At 43.9% G+C, this 13,975-nt stretch overlaps 1 protein-coding gene across 1 annotated transcript in view; it reads right to left on the reverse strand.

Moving 5' to 3' along the window:
• Positions 1-995: 995 nt before the first annotated feature.
• Positions 996-13,975, reverse strand: part of PRELID2 (PRELI domain containing 2) — a 131,066-nt gene continuing 118,086 nt past the window's right edge. Inside the window, exon 6 of the mRNA XM_040406115.1 lies at positions 996-2,216. Coding sequence (XP_040262049.1) covers positions 2,160-2,216 — 57 coding nt within the window. The 3' untranslated portion in view covers positions 996-2,159. The remainder of the gene's footprint in view (positions 2,217-13,975) is intronic.

A 13,975-nucleotide genomic window follows, 5' to 3' on the forward strand; every position in this document is an offset into this window, starting at 1 on the left:
CGTTCACTGAGTGGTAAAAATAACGTAATTTTATTATGTGGGTCAGTACAATGATGATGATGCCACGTTTCTGTATATTTTTACTATTTTTCCTTTCCTCCTACAGCTGGTCAGCCTTCTCCCTCTCCTTCTCCAGACTGAAGACTGAAGGGAAGGGTGGGCTGCTTTAACTGCCCATATCTCTAGTTTGGTAACAGCTAGAGATTTCAAAGAATGCCAGAATGACAGCAATATGTTCAGAACAACAGATCACTGTTAGAAATCGGGATGCAGTGAATACAGCTGAAAGTAAAAGGAAAAGCAGGTTATTCCCAACTCGATTTCTAACAGCGATATCTCCTCTGTTGCTTGGACAAGGTGCATGTTTCTAGCTGCTATCATTCAGGAGATAGCAGCATCTAAAGCAGCCCTCCCCTCTCCAGGAATTAAAAAATGAAAATACTCACACAGCCGGACAAGTTACTTCACAACACTGAGGAAAAGAGCTGCCTCATCCTCCTCTCTGCTTTGCTCGTCAGGATTCATGATCCTGAATACAGGTGAATCTCTGTGGGAATGGAGATGATGAGGAGACATGAGAGGAGGGTGAGGTGTGGCTATCGAGTAGCAGCACTTGTTTATAGTCTCCATTACCACAGAGACACATTATCACAGCCTTTTCATCCTCACTGTACTTAATGTCTCCTCATGAACCAAATTCTACACCGATTCAGCTAAAGATCTTATCATCTGTATTCAGGATCATAATCCCTGACAAGTAAAGAGGAGGAGGAGGAGGAGGATGAGGCAGCTTTTTACCTCAGTGTTGTAAAGGAACTTGTCCTTATGTGTAATCAGGCCAGGTTTTGTATGAACTAATATGACAACGGCCATTTTGTTTCCCCTGATGATTGCTCCCCAGACAAAATGAGCCATTATAAATAATGAAAGGTATTTGAGAATATATTTAGAATAAAGCAATATTTAAGTATTCTCATTTTCTTAATTACCTGAGAACAGGACAACACAGTTAGGTGGTCAAAGGGAATCTGTCACCCTGATTTTGGACCATAAACTTGAGTAGAACTGCAGATATGGAGTCTAGAACACTTTTTTTTTTTTTTTTTTCCTACTGTCCCCCTGCCATCAGTGCTCATAGCTGCACTGAAATGCGTTGTCAGGACTACTGTACATGTGCACATGAGTCCTCTCCACTGTTAGAACAGCACAGCAGCCAAATGAGTGCTGATAGCAGGGGAAACGGGGGTAGTAAGAATATTTAAAAAATAGCGATCTGGACTCCTTATATGCAGTACTACTCATGTAGTCCAAAACCAAGGTGACAGATTCCCTTTAAGAAATGCATTTAAATAGTTTGCCGAGACTAACTCTTTAGAGGACATGGATGCGGCTGCTGTTTCATGGTTTGGCTTCCTTAGTGTCTGCTATACTGATGGGTGCAGTTATTGTAACTAGTTAATGTTCAGCAGAGCAATATACAGATGGTCTGCTGAGAGGTTCCCAATACGAGTGTTTGTGGTCTGTGCTTTTAAAAGCTGTTCTATACTGGTATTCAATACAGTCATGTTTAATACTGCAATCTGTCACCTCACATCCACATATGGCGATACTAGCACAATACTGCTGGATCATCAGGTGGTGGTGCATAGTTTGAAAAGAATAGCACCTGCCTGGTTTCAATTAAAAACCTATATATGTTTCATCAGAAGCACATTACCCTTACATATGTATCTATATGATGCTCATGCTTGGCAGACACAACGTCTAAACCGGGTGCCAGCTAAGTCAGTAAAATGTACTTCGGTGAGAAAAGGATCAGCAGTAGACATCTAGATGAATGGCAGGAAAACCAGCCTTTCATTCTTACATCAATCCAGTTCATAAATGCATATTTTTTTCCCCTTATTGCACATGGAGAGATTGGAGTATATATTTCAACATAATTAGATTTTCGCAGCATTCCAGGGTCCTTATTTGCAGACTGCAACAAAGAAGTGGCTCGGGAGTTAAAGGTGATAGATCCAATTTAACAAAGTGACTGCTTCAATCTTTCCTTGAGTGCTTTTGCAATAAAACCCAATTTGAACCTTGAAAAATACAGCACCAATAAAGCATCTAGGGTCTTTCTGTGTTATGATGCAATTCAGCAATGTCAGGGGTTACGAGACAGGGCGGCCATATTTTTCCTCCAGGATCCTTTCCATGATTGAGATACTCTGTGAAAACAGGAGATTTTCTTAGCATGACAGACTACATAGATGCAAATGTACAATATATGGTCTGAGGGCACACTATATTTCTAGAGATTCTACATCTAGTTAGGGTACTTTTACACTTGTGTTAAACTTTTCCGGTATTGAGTTGAGTCCTAGGGGCTCAATACCGAAAGAAAACTGATCAGTTTTATCCTAATGCATTCTGAATGGAGAGAAATCCGTTCAGGATGCATCAGGATGTCATCAGTTCAGTCACTGTACGGTTTTTGGACGGAGAACTGCAAAAGGACCTTCACTGACCACGTGGTGAGCGCGATGACGTCAGCGAAGGTCCTTTTGCAGGTTCTTCAAGAAGAAGAAAGAAGACGATCTCGGCTGCGCGATCAAGTGGATGAGGTGAGTTATGTTTTTATTATTTTTTAACCCTCAATTTACATTTTACTTAGAATTACTAAGGGAGAGGGAGAAGGCTAACTTTACTTCTGTATTAAAGAATGTTATTATTTTCCATTATAACCATATAATGGAAAATAAAGTAGAATGGGGTCCCAGGTCATACATCACTCGTCTCCTAAGCAACCATGCGTGAAAATCACACCGCATTCGCACTTGCTTGCGGATGCAATGCGATTTTCACGCAGCCCCATTAATTTCTATGGGGCCTGCGTTGCATCGCTCATGTACACAGCCCCATTGAAATGAATGGGTCAGGATTCAGTGCGGGTGCAATGTGTTCACCTAACGCATTGCATCTGCGCGGAATACTCGCCCGTGTGAAAGGGGCCTAAGGGCCTGCAAGCTGGATTGGCTCACAATATGACTAGTGCCTACTTTCAGGTAATGTAAGAGTGTAATATTTTTATTTTATAATAATGGCGAGTCACATCTCCAAATAATCTTTTCCTGTATGCAGCAACTGGTAGCAGACATCTGGGACCCTATCTAAAGTGGAGAGCTCCTTTAAAGGGGTTGTTTGGCCTTCCTTTTATGATTTTAATCTGTAATATTAGAGGAACAGAACTGAAATAGAAAGGTCTTTCTTCTGAGATTGTATGTTACCCACAAAATGGAAACAGCTATGCGTACCTCTGTATTAGGCCTCTTGCACACGAACGTTGTGTGCCCGTGGCCATATTGTTCCCCGCATACGGTGGGTCCGCAATACACAGGCACCGGCCCATGTGCACTCCGCATCACGGACGCGGACCCATTCAAGCAATCACGGAAATGCGGAACGGAAGTACTACGGAGTGCTTCCGTGGTGTTTCTGTCCGTGCCTCTGCACCACAAAAAAAATACAACTTGTTCTTTTTTTTTACCGCTGCAGACGGATCACGGACCCATTCAAGTTGAATGGGTCTCAATCCGTCCCGGCTGCCACACGGACGTTGCCCATGCATTGGGGACCGCCCATGGATGCACAACGTTCGTGTGCAAGAGGCCTTAATCAGGCATCGCTGAAAAATCCTCTTAAAAACAATCAAAATTGGTAATTTTATTTTATAAAATATGCAACACTTCACAATTTTTTAAAGAAATAATTAGCATTAACCAAAATCTCTTCCATCAAATGCAATTTCAAAGTGTTATATTCAAGGAGACAGACGTGTCCTCTTCTGTTTTTTTTGTATAATCTCTTTATTGTAAGAAATATACGGTAACAAGGACTTTTACATCAAGTGCAATGTACAGTACTCATACAAATTTCTGAAAGTGATTATTAAAGGCAAAACGACCTCTACATCATAGCTATGGAGAACACATTAGTAGAAGTAAAATCCCAGGTATCTCCTGTTGGTAACTATGTTTCTTGTTTCCTGTTAGGGGATAACATATCTTTACTGTGATCGTTCTTGTGATCTCGCATGAGCACTTTCGATTTAGGTATTGTCCAAAATACATGAAATAAATAAAACATATAAAACTAATACAAACCAAGAGCCCATGGTGAATTGGCAAGTGTAGTGATTTGTTGAAATGGAAATGACGTATATTCTGAAAAGTTCTGCTATAGTACATAACTAGTCACCTAACTGTTGCTCAGTGTATGCGATGAAGGGTTGTTGCGGGTATCTAAATATCGATACCCAATAGATACTTTTGTCCCGGTATCGATACGATACCGCAATTTGACATTTATCTATACTAGTGTACTAGTACTACTGCTCCCAGCGCGCTCATGTTCCCTCAGCAGCACATTGGAGGAGTCACTCTTTCTCCCCCTGTGCCGTGCTGCCAATAAGAAGAGAGAGAGGGAGGGGGGGAGGGGCGGGCGCACTGTGCCACCAATGATAGTAGAGGACCTTTCATTGGTCAAAACATTGTATACTATCAGGACATGTAGCGCGGCGCCCAGGGATCTCACTGAACTTACTATTATTCCTGGGCGCCGCTCCGTTCGCCCGCTTTGGCCCCCGGTATATTCTCCAGCTCTGTATGCCAATTTTTTGATTCGGTTTCAATACAATGAAAAAGTATTGCGATACTCGATACCATTCGATACCACGCGAAAAAAATAAACCAAAAAAGCCACGTGCATTCCGCATTTAAAAAAATGGCGAATCGCGCAGTTTATTTATTTTTTCTGTTCCGGCGTTCGCCGCATAGTTTTTTTTTTCATATTTTAATAGTTTGGACTTTTCTGAGGTGGCGATATATAATATGTTTATTATTTATACATTTTATATGTGAAAATGGGAAAAGGGGGTGATTCATACTTAATATTTTGGTGTTTTTTTTTCTTCCTTTTTACACTTTTTATTTAACAACTATTTACCCCCTTAGGGGCCAGAACCTGGGATCTTTCTTCACTTGTCCTATTCACCCTGATAGAGCTCTATCAGGGTGAATAGGACTTCACACTCTCCCTGCTGCTCTGGGCTTTGTGCACACAGCATCAGGGATGTTACCATGGCAGCCAGGGCTTCAGTAGCGTCCTGGCTGCCATGGTAACCGATCGGAGCCCCAGGCTTACACAGCAGGGGCTCCGATCAGAAGCTGCCACTGTACTACCAATGAGGGGGAGGGGAGAGGACCCTGTGGCCACTGCCACCAATGATTTTAATACTGGGGGGTTGAGAGGGGACGGCGCATTGTGCCACCAATGATTTAAATGGGATGGGGGGTTGAAGGGGGGGGGGGGGGGCACACTGCACCACCAATGATAATTACCCCTTAATACAGGAGGCGGGTACTGGCAGAGCAGCGGCAGATAACCCCTCAGGTGCCGCACCTATTGGGGTTAACTGCCGCTGATCGCAGCTTCCTGTCAGGGGCAGGGTGCCGGCAATGCGATTCTGCTGCCGGCACCCGCCTCCTGTATTATGGGTTAAAGTGTTCTTTTCCTGGGTTTAGACTAAGTATTAGGCTACACAGAGCGGTGCCCAGCGATGTCCCAGCACTCACCATTATTCCTGGGCACCGCTCCGTTCGCCTGCTGTGCGCCATTACTGTCTTCTCTCCTGCTCAACATGCTGATTACTATCGGAGCGATGAGGAGGAGACCTCAGCTTCTCTAGTGGGCGTTCCTTCTCCCTGGCTGTAGCGCTGTCCAATCGCAGCGCACGAAGAAGGAACGCCCACTAGTGAAGCTGATGTCTCCTCCCCATCGCTCCGATAGTAATCAGCATGTGGAGCAAGAGGGGAGACAGTAATGGGGCACAGCGGGCGAACGGAGCAGCGCCCAGGAATAATAGTGAGTGCTGGGACATCGCTGGGCGCCGCTCTGTGTAGGAAAAGTACTATCATTGGTGGCGCAGTGCGCCCGCCCCTCTCTTCTCATTGGTGGCAGCGGCAGCAGCACAGGGGGAGGGAGAGACTGCTTCCTTCTCCCCGTGCTGCTGAGAGAACATAAGCGCGCCGACAACAGCGCTCTCATGTTCAGAGATACGAGACTGCGCAGAAGCGCAGCCCAGTATCGAAAAAATGGAAATCCCGGTATCGTATCGATACCGGGACAAAAGTATCGATTGGGTATCGAAAGTTCGATACCCGCAACAACCCTAGAGGAGATTGCCCTTTTTCTCAATGGGCGTTCCTTTTCCCTGGCTGTAGCGCTGTCCAATCAAAGCACAGAGCGTCACAGCCAGGGAGAAGAAAAAAAACTCCCCTTCTCCCTGGCTGTGACGCTCTGCGCTTTGATTGGACAGCGCTACAGCCAGGGAAAAGGATCGCCCATTGAGAAAAAGGGCAGTCTCCTCCCCATTGCTCCGATGCTAGCAATTAGCATACAGAGCTGGAGAATATACCGGGGGCCACAGCGGGCGAACGTAGTGGCGCCCAGGAATAATAGTAAGTTCAGTGAGATCTATGGGCGCCGCTCTACATGTCCTGATAGTTGGTTTACAATGTTTGGACCTATAAAAGGTCCTCTTTAACCTTTAATACAGGAGGCAGGTGCCGGCAGCAGAATTACAGTCGGTACCCTGCCTCAGCGAGCTGCAATCAGCGGCAGTCAACCCCTCAGGTGCGGCACCTGAGCGGTTAACTGCCACTGATCTGCTGCCTGCACCCGCCTCCTGTATTAAAGGTTAATTATCATTGGTGGCGCAGTGTGCCCCCCCTCAACCGCCCCAGTATTAAAATTATTCGTGGCAGTCGCCACAGGATCCCCTCCCCTCCTCATTGGTGGTGCAGTGGCAGCTTGTGATCAGAGCCCCAGCAGTGTAATCCTGGGGCTCTGATCGGTTACCATGACAGCCAGGACGGTACTGAAGCCCTGGCTGCCATGGTAACATCCCTGCTGCTGTGTGCACAGAGCACAGGGCAGCAGAGAGTGTGAAGTCCTATTCACCCTAATGGTGCTCTATTAGGGTGAATGGGACAAGGGATTTAAAGATACCAGTTTCAAGCCCCTAAGGGGGGAAATAGTTATTAAATAAAAAGTAAAAAAAAAGTAATAAAAAAACCCACCAAAATATTAAGTATAAAATCACCCCCTTTCCCAATTCTACATATAAAATATATAAACAAATAAATATAATCGCCACGTCCAAAAAGTCCAAACTATTAAAATATAAAAAAAAAATCTCCTATGCGGTGAACGCCGAAAAATAAATAAAAACTGCGTGATTCACCATTTTTTTAACCACTTCCCATCTGGGCCACTTGCCCCCTTCCTGACCAGGCCTAATTTTGCAAAACTGACATCTCACTTTATGTGGTAATAACTTTGGAACGCCTTTACTTATCCAAGTCATTCAGAGATTGTTTTCTCGTGACACATTGTACTTCATGATAATCATAAATTTGAGCCAATATATTTCACCTTTAGTTATGAAAAAAATCCCAAATTTACCAAAAATTTAGAAAAATTCGCAATTTTCTAAATTTCTATTTCTCTGCTTTTAAAACAGAAAGTGATACCTCATAAAATATTTATTATTTAACATTCCCCATATGTCTACTTTATGTTGGCATCATTTTGGAAATGTCATTTTATTTTTTTAGGACGTTAGAAGGCTTAGAAGTTTAGAAGCAATTCTTCCAATTTTTATGAAAATTGCCAAAACCCACTTTTTAAAGGACCAGTTCAGGTCTGAAGTCACTTTGTGGGGCCTACATAGTGGATACCCCCATAAATGACCCCATTGTAGAAACTACACCCCTCAAGTTACTTAAAACCGATTTTACAAACTTTGTTAACCCTTTAGGCGTTCCACAAGAATTAAAGGAAAATGGAGATCAAATTTTTAAATTTCACTTTTTTGGCAGATTTTCCATTTTAATCCAATTTTTTCTTTAACACATCGATGGTTAACAGCCAAACAAACTTAATATTTATTACCCAGATTCTGCGGTTTACAGAAACACCCCACATGTGGTCATAAACTGCTGTATGGGCACAAGGCAGGGCGCAGAAGAAAAGGAACTCCACATGGTTTTTAAATGCCATGTCCCATTTGAAGCCCCCCCCCCCCCCCGATGCACCCTAGAGTAAAAACTCCCAAGAAGTGATCCCATTTTGGAAACTAGGGGATAAGGTGCCAGTTTTATTGGTACTATTTTTGGGTACATATGATTTTTTGATCATTCATTATAACACTTTATGGGGCAAGGTGACCAAAAAAATTGGTTGCTTTAGCACAGTTTATTTATTTATTTTTACAGCGTTCACCTGAGGGGTTCAGTCAAGTGACATTTTTATAGAGCAGATTGTTACGGACGTGGCGATACCTAATATGTATACTTTTTCTTATTTATTCAAGTTTTACACAACAATAGTATTTTTGAAACAAAAAAATTATGTTTTAATGTGTCCATGTTCTAAGAGCTATAGTTTTTTTATTTTTTGAGAGATTTTCTTATGTAGGGGCTAATTTTTTGCGGGATGAGGTGACTGTTTTATTGGTACCATTTTGTGGGACAGACTTTTTGATCACTTGGTGTTGCACTTTTTGTGATGTAAGGTGACAAAAATTGCTTTTTTGGACAGTTATTTTTTTATGGTGTTTATTGGACTGCGTCGATTACCGTATGTGATATTTATAGAGCCGACCGTCACGGACGTGGCAATACCAAATATGTCTTTTTTCTATTTTTAAATTATTTTTTTTTATTCCTTACTTTTTTTTTTTTACATGTGAATTTTTATTTTTATTTTTTAACACTTTATATTTTTAGTTTTTATTTTACACTTTTCATCCCCCATAAGGTCATACAAGACCTCTGGGGGACATTTACTTCACTTTTTCATTTTTTTTTCACTATTGATTTCTTCTGTAACTGGGGCTGACATAGTAGCAGCCTCAGTGCAGGGCTGATCGAGGTCTCTGAAAGACCTCACACAGCTCCTGCACTCTCCGGTCCCGGCGATCACATGACCGTCGGGCCGGAACAGGAAGCGCATAGCGCTTCCTGCTCTGCATACACAGCGCTTGGTGAGCGCTGTGTATGCAGCGATCCAGAAGGCAGGGACACCTGGGCACTGTCCCTGCCTTCTCTCTGGGTTGCCCTGCTGTCACTGACAGCTGGCAACCCGATCAGCAGCTGCACAATTAGCATGCAGCTGCAGTTTCTGAACGGACATTCTGGAACGTCCATTCAGAAATAGAGAACCACCTCCCGGACGTTTATAGTCTATGGGCGGACGGGAGGTGGTTAAAATGCGGAATGCACGTGGCTTTTTTCGCGTGGTATCGAGTATCGCAATGCTTTTTTATGGTATCGAAATCGAATCAAAATGTTGGTATCGCAACAACCCCAATGCGATGGTGAGACAAATCTCTGTCTGTCTTTCTCTTTATGTCTATCCCTGTGAATCCCCCCAGGGTTGCCACACCTTGAGATACCCTTTTCTGTTTTTATTTTCACATCCAGCCAGCTCCTCCATTCTATTTACTTGATGCATTTTCATTTTCCACATGTCTAAAGTGGGAGCTAAAGTATCCCTCCACTTAGTGGGGATGAGAAGCTTAGCTGCAGCTATCATTTGCGTGGGGAGGTCATGCTTGGAGGGTTTAAAGGTTTGGAGACGCAACCACAGGACTAATTCTGGGGTTAATGTGATGGTGGTGGAGCAAATAGTATTTATGGAACTTTCTATATCCTTCTAATATTTGGCGATTCGTGGGCATGTCCACCATATATATAGCATAGTACCTCTTTCTCCATTACATCTCCAACATTTGTAACTGGGTGTCAGGAGATAAAAAAAACTGGCGTTTTATACCATCTAGTAATGGTTTTGTATGAATTTTCCTGAAAGCGGATGCATCTAGAGAATCCGCATGCCTTAGATATTATGTACTGTGAATCAGCCTCTGTTAAGTTTCTCTCGGTAGATAGTAGGGTTTGGTAATTGCCCGATAACGTAACAGATTAGTATAAATCATAGATGTTGTCGGGCCGGGTCTGGGAGGGGCATAGATATCAGTTTACGAAATTTATCACAAGTCTGTGTATAGTCTAAGCAATTAATGGGGGAAGGACACCTTAGATTCAGTTTTGTGAATACTTCGGATACAGATAATATTCAGATTTAAATCCTTCGGCTTTTTTCATATTGCCTAACTTATGCCAGAAAATTCGGTATGCTATTCATAGGGGCTAACTTGGAAATTTTACCATCGGATTGTGGCAAAATAGTAGTTTGAAGGCATACTTTAATCATTCCACTGGTTATGTCAGTCAGTATGATCTCTGAGTTGGGTACTGGGTACCAAAGGAAAACAATCAGACACTGGATAAATTCTTCGTTGCCACTTCTTTATTTCTCATATTCACAATGCATGGTACATACAGTGGACATGTCCCGCCACCTCCGGTTAACAGGTTTCGAACCCTAAGGTTCTTAATCACGACCATCTAGCCAAATGAATCGATTTATAATAAAGAGCCAGGTGAGGTAGCGAAATTCCTCCATTTCTTTTTATCTGGGTAAACAATTAGTATGCTAACCTAGGTGTTCTTCCTCTCCAAAGAAATGAGATGAAAAGGCTTCTAAATTAAGATAAATAAGTGGAAGGGACAGTAATCGGTAATGATTGCATTACATACAAGATTTTTCCTACCAAACAATGACATGAAAGGGACATTGATGTTATTCAAGTAGGACTTAATTTTCGAGATGAGTGGAGTATAATTTAAGCTAAAGAGGCGGGATGGGTCTGCAGGTATTTGTAGGCCTAAATATTTGATGGCTGTGGATGGCCATTTGAAGGGTGAGGAAGACTTAGGCCCCTTGCAGACGAGCGTGTCCGGATTAGGTCCGGATGCATTGCGGCAAACCCGCGCGAGTAGGTACGCAATTGCAGTCAGTTTTGACTGCGATTGCGTTCCGATGTTCAGTTTTTATCGCGCGGGTGCAATGTGTTTTGCACTCACGTGATAAAAAACCGACTGTGGTACCCAGACCCGAACTTCTTCACAGAAGTTCAGGCTAGTTGTAGTGTAGATTGTATTCTTTCCCCTTATAACATGGTTATAAGGGAAAATAATAGCATTCTGAATACAGAATAGGGCTGGAGGGGTAAAAAAATAAAAATAATTAACTCACCTTAATCCACTTGTTCGTGCAGCCCGGCTTCTCTTCTGTCTTCATCTGTGAGCAATAGGACCTTTGATGACGTCACTGCGTTCATCACATGGTCCATCACCATGGTGATGGATCATGTGATGAGCGTAGTGACGTCATCAAAGGTCCTATTGCTCACAGATGAAGACAGAAGAGATGCCGGCTGCGCGAACAAGTGGATTAAGGGGAGTTAAATTAATTATTATTATTATTATTATTTTTAACCCCTCCAGCCCTATTTTACTATGCATTCAGAATGCTATTATTTTCCCTTATAACCATAATATAAGGGGAAATAATAATGATCAGGTCCCCATCCTGATTGTCACCTGGCAACCATGTGTGAAAATCGCACCGCATCAGCAACTGGCTTGCGGATGCTTGCGATTTTCACGCAACCCCATTCATTTCTATAGGGCCTGCGTTACGTGAAAAACACACAAAGAGGAGAATGCTGCGATTTTCACGCAACGCACAAGTGATGCGCGAAAATCACCACTCGTGTGTACAGCCCCATAGAAATGAATGGGTCAGGATTCAGTGCGGGTGCAATGCGTTCAACTCACGCATTATACTCGCCCGTGTGAAAGGGGCCTTAAGGTTGGTTAGGAGGTGTGGGGCTAAAGATACGTTCAGTGCTTCAGACTTAGGGACGTTAATTTTGAAATTGGACGCGCTCCCATTTTTCTCCAGAATCTTCATGATCACCGGAAAGGCCTCTACAGGATTTAAAATTAATAGCAAACGATCATCTGCAAAAGCAGCTGTTTTATGTGTGCATTGATCAATAGAAAAGCCCTGGATCTTATCCGTCTGTCTCAGTATTAGCAAAAGCATCTCTATACATAATATGAATAAAGAAGGGGAAAAAGAACACCCCTGTAGAGTCCCGCTTCTAATAGGGAACTCATCTGAAAGAGAGCCATTAACCATGACTTGTGCTGTGGGTTGAGAATATAAAGAGAATACAGCGGTTATAAATTGTTGGAGAAAATTACATTTCCTCAAAGTTTCATTCATGAATCCCCAATTAAATCTATCAAAAGCCTTCTCGGCATCAGTACCGAGAACAAAAGGGGTAATTTCCTCTGCTTCGTGGCATGATTTATGTGAACTACCCTCCATACATTATGTTTTCCCTCTCTTCCAGGCACAAACCCCACTTGTTTCGGGTCTATAACTTTATGCAAAAGGAGGAGCTATTCTGTGAGCAAGAAACTTTGACCACGCAATCGAGTAGTGATATTAATCTAGAGCAGTGGTCGGCAAAGTGCGGCTCGCGAGCCACAAGCGGCTCTTTTGATCCTTGAATGCGGCTCTTTGGTTCGGGCTGGCAGGTGGGCGGCTGCGCAGCCATATCGCGCCGCTCAAGCTGCTTGCAAAATGTCCGTCATGCGCCTCTTGCCCCGTCTGTCTGCTCCTTCCACTTTATGAATGAAGCAGGCAGGCGGGGCAGGAGGCGCATGACGGAGGGTGAGATGTCACGCTGCGCACAGCAGCAGAAGGGCGGGCAGCGGCGGACTTTCGGCAGAACACCGGCCATGTGAGGAGTGGTGAAGAGGCCGCCGCTCAGGAGGAGCGAAATGTCCTGCAGCAGAAAGGTAGGAGCTACCCCCGGTGTGTGCACAGCGCCGGGCACTGCACCGGCCCCGCCGCAAGTGTCCCTGCCTCCTCCCTTCCCCCCACTAATACATTACTTTACTTAGTGGAGGGCACTTATGGGGGATATCTGTGGAGGGCACATATATAGCATCTTATTCTATAAGTGCGTCATCCACAGATATCCCCCATAAGTGCGTCATCCACAGATATCCCCCATAAGTGCGTCATCCACAGATATCCCCCATAAGTGCGTCATCCACAGATATCCCCCATAAGTGCGTCATCCACAGATATCCCCCATAAGTGCGTCATCCACAGATATCCCCCATAAGTGCGTCATCCACAGATATCCCCCATAAGTGCGTCATCCACAGATATCCCCCATAAGTGCGTCATCCACAGATATCCCCCATAAGTGCGTCATCCACAGATATCCCCCATAAGTGCGTCATCCACAGATATCCCCCATAAGTGCGTCATCCACAGATATCCCCCATAAGTGCGTCATCCACAGATATCCCCCATAAGTGCGTCATCCACAGATATCCCCCATAAGTGCGTCATCCACAGATATCCCCCATAAGTGCGTCATCCACAGATATCCCCCATAAGTGCGTCATCCACAGATATCCCCCATAAGTGCGTCATCCACAGATATCCCCCATAAGTGCGTCATCCACAGATATCCCCCATAAGTGCGTCATCCACATTACATCCACATCTGCAGACAAGTTTAATAAAAGTAAAAAATGATAAAGATAAAATGAAATAATAAATCAAGATCCAAATAAAAGAAAGTACTTATAAAAGTATTCAAACACACACTCTGAGCTCATGCCCACGAATGTAAGGGCGCCGTTCCTGTGCTGCGGACAGCAAATAGCGGTCCGCAATGCACAGACACAAACCATGGGGCAGCTGCATGAGGATCGCGGACCCATTCACTTGAATGGGGTTCGCGATCCGCATCCGACTGCCCGCACCGCAAAAAAGTAGCGCATGCTGAAGTGAATGGGTCCATGATGCGGACTGCACACGGCCGTGTGCAGCCCGCATCATTGACCCATTCACTTCAATGGGTCCAGGAACCGGAGTGCTACAGTGTGCTCCCGTGGTGCTTCTGGCTGTGCCTCCGCACCGCAAA

The sequence above is a fragment of the Bufo bufo genome, chromosome 1, assembly GCF_905171765.1.
Source record: "Bufo bufo chromosome 1, aBufBuf1.1, whole genome shotgun sequence".
Taxonomy (NCBI): domain Eukaryota; kingdom Metazoa; phylum Chordata; class Amphibia; order Anura; family Bufonidae; genus Bufo; species Bufo bufo.